This window comes from Actinia tenebrosa, unplaced genomic scaffold (assembly GCF_029948245.1).
Source record: "Actinia tenebrosa isolate PJP-AT-01 unplaced genomic scaffold, QUT_ActTen_1.0 PGA_scaffold15__27_contigs__length_11533743, whole genome shotgun sequence".
NCBI lineage: Eukaryota > Metazoa > Cnidaria > Anthozoa > Actiniaria > Actiniidae > Actinia > Actinia tenebrosa.
The window spans coordinates 1,309,404-1,317,139 of NW_028292575.1; the positions used below are offsets into that span (position 1 = coordinate 1,309,404).

At 35.3% G+C, this 7,736-nt stretch overlaps 1 protein-coding gene across 1 annotated transcript; it reads left to right on the top strand.

Annotated features, from left to right (window-relative positions):
• Positions 1-3,097: 3,097 nt before the first annotated feature.
• On the top strand, positions 3,098-4,711 carry LOC116298506 (uncharacterized). The gene is made up of 2 exons (XM_031707006.1): positions 3,098-3,414; positions 3,521-4,711. Exons 1-2 carry the CDS (start codon positions 3,233-3,235, stop codon positions 4,263-4,265), a joined length of 927 nt encoding a protein of 308 aa, XP_031562866.1. The 5' UTR covers positions 3,098-3,232; the 3' UTR covers positions 4,266-4,711.
• Positions 4,712-7,736: the final 3,025 nt, after the last annotated feature.

Below are 7,736 nucleotides of genomic sequence, written 5' to 3' on the forward strand. Positions count from 1 at the left end.
ATATTCGTTTTTGAAAAAGCAATCAAATACCAAGTGAACAAAATAAAGCAATATCGAAACTAGAATATTGTTTTAAGAGAAAATTCGTTAACTAACAATCATTAATCGAAGGAAGACAAGAAGCTAAGGGAATAGTAATTAGAATTTTTTTAAACGAATAGATCAAAATAGAAATGAAAGAGGAATTGTAGTCTAAATGAGCAAAGAATGCACGATGGAAAATTAAAAGAAAAGAAGAAGAAAGAGAAGAGAAGAGAAAAATCACAGTCGAATAAATGAAAGACAAGCAAAGGACTGAAATGAATAAAAGGAAATGCGAGAAAGGAAAGGAAAGGACAAAAGGAAGACGACATGAAAAATAGAAAGGAGTGACGGGATGGAAATTGAAAAGAAAAAGAGGAATAAAGAAAAAGAAAGGCAACAAAATAACTTTAAGAAATTATACATTATACATACATTTTATACATTACACAGAATGTATACATTCTATACATTAAACAATTATTATATATATATATAAATAAAAGCAATAAATTCACAGTATTGTAGTATTGTCTTTCCTCTCTTGAATGATTCTCATAAAATTAATATTACAAAGCAGTTTATTTGAAATGATGGATGTAAAAAAAAAAGAAGATTTTCACATTTTATTAATAGAAACCACCCCTGAAATAAATGAAAATGATAAATAAATAAATAGGATTTGAGCTGATCATGTCAGGGCACAATTATCTTAAGATCGAATTGGTATACTAGCGTGTTGCGCAGCGTAGGCAAGCTAGAGAACTCAGAAAAAAACCCATTGGAAAAAAAAAAAAAAATTAAATTTAAAAAAAATTCTTGATAACATGTAAATAGCAGATCACTCACGTATAAAACAGAAAATGTCATATTCTATATGTCATATCATATATAATTCATATGAAGAATATTTACGCATTCCGGCAATCATTATAACAGTAATTTCAATTCCATTTATCATCAAAATCGTCCACCCCCTGTAATTTACGCCTCGACTTTATGGGTTTATATCGTATATTATTTAGATATATATGCCATATGCTATTTATAACTTGGTTGAAAAAATAAAATAAAGAAAGAAAGAAAAAACAAGAAAAATAATAATTGTGCATATCTTGCCGAATAACTCCAAAAAGTTTTATCCAGAATGAAAATGAAAACAATTATTTGAACGCCATATAAATATTATAAAACATAACTTATATAGTTTTTAAGCGTAGAAGTGTTTTTGTTAACTTTCCATATTTTTAAGGCCTTTTTTCATTTAATTTCCCGAAACGTTTTAACCAGAATGAATGTGAAAAAAATTGATTTGAACGCCATATTGATATTATAGAACGGGCAAAAAGGCATAAAGAAAACGTCAAATACATGCTATTTCAAAAAAGGTTGAATACTGAATACTGCATACTGGTCTTGGAATGCACTATTCAGTACGCAGTATTTAGTATTCAACCTTTTTTTTTTGAAATAGCTGTATACAAAAAGTGAATTTATAGGAATACGAATTTAAAAATGCAGTTATGGTCTCAAAGGTGCCGGTGAGTAGAAAGTAGCAGTGATTGGCTTGTAATAAAGTGTGTATCGCGTGCTCAAGTCGCTTAGAAAGAAAAACAAGCGTAAGGAAGAAGTGGGAGTTTGAAAATTACAATTATGACTCATAGACTGTAGGCGTTCTCTTAAAAGGAAAGTCATTTTTTGCAAGAAAGTTTAATTTATCGTTTTTAAGTTTATATAAAGAAAAAAGATTTCTTTTTTTTAAACAACCGACAAAATGAATTTAATGTGCAATTAATTATGACTTTTATGAAATAATACATTTCTAGCTATTCGATATTAATTCAGTAGCAGCAGTAGCAGCAGCAGCAGTACTAGCAGTAGCAGTAGCAGTAGCAGTATAGCAGTAGCAGCACCAGTAGCAGTAGCAGTAGCAGTGGCAGCAGCACTGAGCAGCAGTAGCAGTTGCAGTAGCAGAGCAGTAGCAGTAGCAGTAGCAGTGGCAGTAGCAGTAGCAGTAGCAGTAACAGTAGCAGTAGTAGTAGCAGTAGTAGTCGCAGTAGTAGTAGTAGTAGCAGTAGTAGTAGCAGTAGTAGTAGCAGTAGCAGTAGCAGCAACAGCAACAGCAGTAGCAGTAGCAGTAGCAGTAGCAGTAGTAGTAGCAGTAGTAGTAGCAGTAGTAGTAGCAGTAGTAGTAGCAGCAACAGCAGTAGCAGTAGCAGTAGTAGTAGCAGTAGTAGTAGCAGTAGTAGTAGCAGTAGCAGTAGCAGCAACAGCAGCAGCAGTAGCAGTAGTAGTAGCAGTAACAGCAGCAGTAGCAGTAGCAGTAGCAGTAGCAGGGCAGTAGCAACAGCAGCAGCAGTAGTAGCAGTAGCAGTAGCAGTAGTAGTAGCAGTAGCAGTAGCAATAGCAGTGGCAGCAGCACTGAGCAGCAGTAGCAGTATTTAGTATAGAAACAGCAGCAGCCGTGCGGTATATAGTATACAAACAGCAGTAGCAGAAGCAGAAAACAAAAACAAAAATATTACAAAAAAAAATACAGTATTCTTTGAGACGTTATAGGAAGCACTTATATAATCCATTTATTATTATTACTAATCCAACCCTCCTGAAGAAAGAACTAATGTAAAATTAGCACCTCTTTCTCTTTTACTCCGACGAAGGACTAAACGTCAGTAATTTTTTTCAACTTTTCACGGTGTATAATTTACCTTTTTATCATTAATGTTTCATTAGAAACACCGACGCAGCTCACACTAGTTTTTAGCTAGTTATCTCTTTTTAAAATTAGCACCATTACTCAGTCATTTAATTAGCTAAACAAATATTATAAAAAGTCATTTATATAACTCTATCTAGTGATAATAAAACAATTGGACAGCACCAATGACGTCAATTATTAGGAAAACAAGACTGAAATAACGACCTATAAGAACTTTAAAATAGATTGTTTTGTTAAACACTAGAACCTGGCTTATTTGTCCCTAATTACGTTTTGCTTGACGAAGACCCCAAAGTCCCCTGGGACCGTTGTCATGCCAACGTTAATACGGATAAGTAGTACATTTCAATGGGATGTAATGCATTGTGAATCCGTAGCATCATTGCACAAATACATGGGCTATTGTGTTTGGATATAGCGACTACGATCTAAGCAAATGGACGGCTTATTGTGAACAATGGGGTTGTCTTTACAACAGAATTTGCTTTTAAAATGCGTAAACATATTAAACTCACACAAGAGTGTTTGGCAAGGCCAGAAAATGTGCTAGATGGTACCGTGGTTATCAGAAGGGCAAAGGGAAAAAGGTTTGGGACTTTCACACGGTTTGATAACTTGTGTAACTTGTTTGATAACTTGTTTGATAACTATACCAGAACATCCAAATTAAGAAGGTGAGTTTTGACACAAAGCATACTAGCTTCTATCAATAACACGGTCACTAATGAACTTAGTAAAATATGGTATAATTTCGTTAATATTCTCTAATTTCTCCTAAAGGTGTGCAAGTGCCGAATCCTTCCAACAACCACAAGAAGTCGTCTTAAAGTCTGATATTATATTACTAATCGGAGTTATCAGTCCATCCACGAAGGACTTCATTAGAATGGAAAGTACTTATTTATCCTCCCCTGTCTTGGCACCTTCATCATCAAGAGAATCAGCAAAAGATTCCAATGAAAACACTGACTCCCAATCTGATACACTAAGTTTTGGTGCCGTCATACAGGCAAAAGTTATGGCCGGAAGAGCCAGAAGAAGAAAATCATTGTTTGAGACAGAAAAATGCGATAACGACATCGGTGCGTCTATTCTGTCACACGCAGATTTTCCTGCTGCTTCGATGTCAAGGTCTGCGTCAAAGATGTCTCATTCCGAAGGCATGGGCTTTGACCGAGAACTCATTTACGAAATACTGGAACACGAAGTGAAACAGAAACTACAGTCAAGAACATATGACTCTACGGAATGTGAAAGTGTGTGCCGTCAACTTGCAAACGCCGTTAAGGAGAGAATTTCTGCGTTGGAAATCAAGAACTACAAAATTGTCTGCACCTTTTATATTTCAAAGCGAGCCAAGCCTTCAATGAAAATGGACAGCGGATGCGCTTGGGATGAACTCTTAGCGACTGTGGATAAAGACAGCTTTGTTGATTATGTGTTCCAAAATGACAGTATTTCTGCCGTGGGGAGTGTGTATGGTGTTTGTTGTGAGAAACCGAGGCAAAAGACCGGACGAAGCTAGAGTTTTTCTCAGGCAACTTGAAGCAGCTCATATCAGTGACATAGTACGATAATAACTAATACTCTATTGTATTATTTATATGTTTTTTTATATATTTATAAAATATTTGAAAGATTACGCGCGCACTGATTGCCTGACTGGCTACCGTGTTTATATCAGAGGACAGAGAGCACTCGAAAATCAGACCAGGCTACGCCTCGTGTTCCAAAGCTCAATTATCTCTTGCTTTAAAGTTCCCAACATGTTTATATCACAATCCAAAGACATGCGCGCGCGTTTTAAATCCCTTGATATATATATCTATTTCTTTTCATTAAATCGCATATCTATTATGTACCATTCTGTATATATAAAGCTATGACTAATTCAAGTTTTCCATTGCTTTGGAAGAACAACTCTGTATTGGTTCACTATAAAACTACAAAATTTCAAATTAAGAATGAGACAAATTAAAGCTGAAATTATATATTTTTTGCCCTATGATGTTTTCAAATTATATTAATGTTTTTTTCTCTCTCTATGTCATCTCAATCAATCATTATTAGTTATAATCGGTGCTAGTTGCTTGTATCGGCTTGTAAAGTAGATGATGATTTGTAAATCTAATTGAGCTATTAAAGTAGAAAATGAAAATGGATGGATGGATGGATGGATGGATGGATGGATGGATGGATGGATGGATGGATGGATGGATATTTAATGCCCAATTTATAAGTACAGGAGAGGTAATGGTGCACTATTTATGGTGCATCAGCACGTACATTTCTCCGTGTGCAATAAAACATTGCCTCAGTATCTACTCTATTAAAAGGAGCAAAGACAAAAGGGTTATCCTTAATCATTTGCACTTCAATCCTAAGCTCCTAGAAGTAACAGTGATTTAGTCAAAATGCCCATGCACAACTTTTGCAAGCACTTTAAAAAAAAAACACGGTTTTATCAAAAACTTTGTAGCGGTAAAGTTAAAAAAGCACAGCTTTATCAAAACCTCTGTAGTAAAGTTCTCATGTGAACGCAATGACAAATGTCACCTTTGACTTTCGTTTAAACAGGAATAAACAGGTATTAAACTTGTTAATGAATCAAGGGGTCTTTTGTCCAAGCTGACTGGTATTCATTTGTACAAACAACATACCACATAGTGCGTATACGAAGCCATCCCTAATCCCCTTCTACATTAAAAAGTGTTTGAAATTCTAATTAGATATGCCAGCTAGTGTAAGCTAATGTAACATGGGTACTGTTATACTGATAATACATTAAATAATGTGTTTTTAAATGAGAGTTTGCTGATTTTAGTATCCAGCATAGGGAATAACCCTAAGACATCGTGTAACTGTAATCACTACTCATGGTCTTGCAGTCACGTGAAATACAAGAAGGTAATAAACGTGACTACCAAATAAATATTGGTCCAGAAAATTTTCATGTTTGCCAGAAACATCACTCGTTTTGAAGTACAAAGAAAGGTATTTTATGCTAGAACTTAATTAAAACTAGGCTGCTAGCTCTATGAGCGGGAAATGTCAACGGATTGTGTAAATAATTATCAAATAGTAGTCAATTACTTATCATACTTCTAACCCCCAAGAGGATACTTTATCAAAGACCATTAGGCGTACAAACAACCTATAGTAATAGACTTCAGGATTGCGCATTAAAAAACTGATTTTGCTGTGAATGGTAAACAACTCTGCCACAAGACTGAAAACAATGCTCTTTTTTGAGGTTTTAAGCAAAACTAAATAGGCACTATAGCAGAATTGTTCCTGTAAAGATAAATTGAAAGATTTTAGAAAGCTCACACTTGGCTTTTTGGGCAGTTGGGATCTATATTGCATCAGAATGTCTGTTTTTCCAGATCTTGGTCGACCACGAAGCAATTCCTTTGACGAGGCTGACCGGACTTCAAAGCAGGACCATGGTAGCTTCACAGTAACGCATATCGACGTGCCAAAAAAGAAAAAAAGGGCAAAGTCTCTTGGAAACATCAGAGATTCTTTTAGAGGTATTGATGGTGGGCATTATAGTCTCAGCAAGTTTCTGCTTTCAAAATCAAGATCTTGCTCGAGTGAATCCATTGTCAGCACCAAGTCTCGATCTTCGTCGGTATGTGAGGAGATCATTTACGAAGAAGACGAGGAAGAGACTGAAGAAAAGTCTTCAAAATAAATGATCTTGTTTGGACTTGAAAAATTGAAATCTTTTTTGAAAATTGCTCCTTGTAATCGCTCCTTTTATAACTTAGTTAAAACTTTCCATGAAACATCCAGAAATCTTTACATAACATGATTAATTGAGTACGCTCAAGAACAAGGGTATAAAAGTTAATGGTCATACAGCAGCTAGGAGCATAATTGATGCAATTACGGAACAGAGGTCCATGGCTGAAAACTGATCAGTGACTAGTTGTGCAACTCAGCATTTAGAAAGAATTGACGTCATTGATTAGAGCAAGTAGCTAGGAAATGCAACCATATAACAAAGGTGTACCATGATTTAAGCATCAATGGATAGCAACATACAGATGTCAATACGTACATGAATCTCATTGATGTTATCCAGGAAAATGCATGACTGATAGACACGTGCACAGATCAGTGAGTTCCTTAAGCATAAAGCATCTAAGAAATGCGACCACAGAGCAACTGATGTACCATAACTTAGGAATCATTGGAAAGCACCTTAAAGATGTCATGGCTGACATTTTTGTTATCGAGGAAAATGACTGATAGACATATGCACAGATCAGTTAGTTCCTTAAGCATAAAGCATCTAAAAAAATGCGACAATGCCGCATCAGCAACTGACGTACCATAACCTAGGCATCAATGATCAGCAACGTACAGGTGTATTGTATGGCATTGGTGTTACACAGGAGAATTCTGGACTACTCACGCAAATCAGTACGAAAATGCGATCAGATCAGGTATCTGACCTAACATGACAACAGTAAGGGCCGAAACAGTGAGCAGAATCTAGTAAAAAGAAAGAGCTCGTGAAGACAAGATAAGAAAGAATACCGTATTTGCAAGATTGTAAAAAATGGACAGCATTCTTTAACTTTAATTATATTCTTAAGTATTGCATATTTGTGTATATATACTGAATTAGGGTGAACTTGTGTATATTTATAATGAACTGTGCAAGGCAGATCACGAGAAGGACAATAGATATCAGCCATTTGTGTAGAAGTTTTGAAAATATTTAAGACAGCTGAGACTGCATGTAAAAATTGAAAATGGAGGGACAGAGTGATAATGCGGACAGGCCAATAAAATACCTATGAGATGCCGGCCAACTGTTCTTCTGTCCGATTTCTAAGATTTTTTTTGAGAAAGGTGGAAAAAATAAAGGAAAACTAAAATAGGAAGAAAGGCATATCATGCAGTGGCCGCGAATATGATTATTTGGGTAGCATGTCTTAAAATTTTTAAGTACTTTTAAAAATAAACCTACTTGTTTACTTAC

Coding starts and splice junctions, on each gene's coding strand:
- LOC116298506 (XM_031707006.1), top strand. CDS start 3,233: ATGCGTAAACATATTAAACTCACACAAGAGTGTTTGGCAAGGCCAGAA. Junction 3,415..3,520: donor AGAACATCCAAATTAAGAAG/GTGAGTTTTGAC, acceptor TTTCTCCTAAAG/GTGTGCAAGTGCCGAATCCT.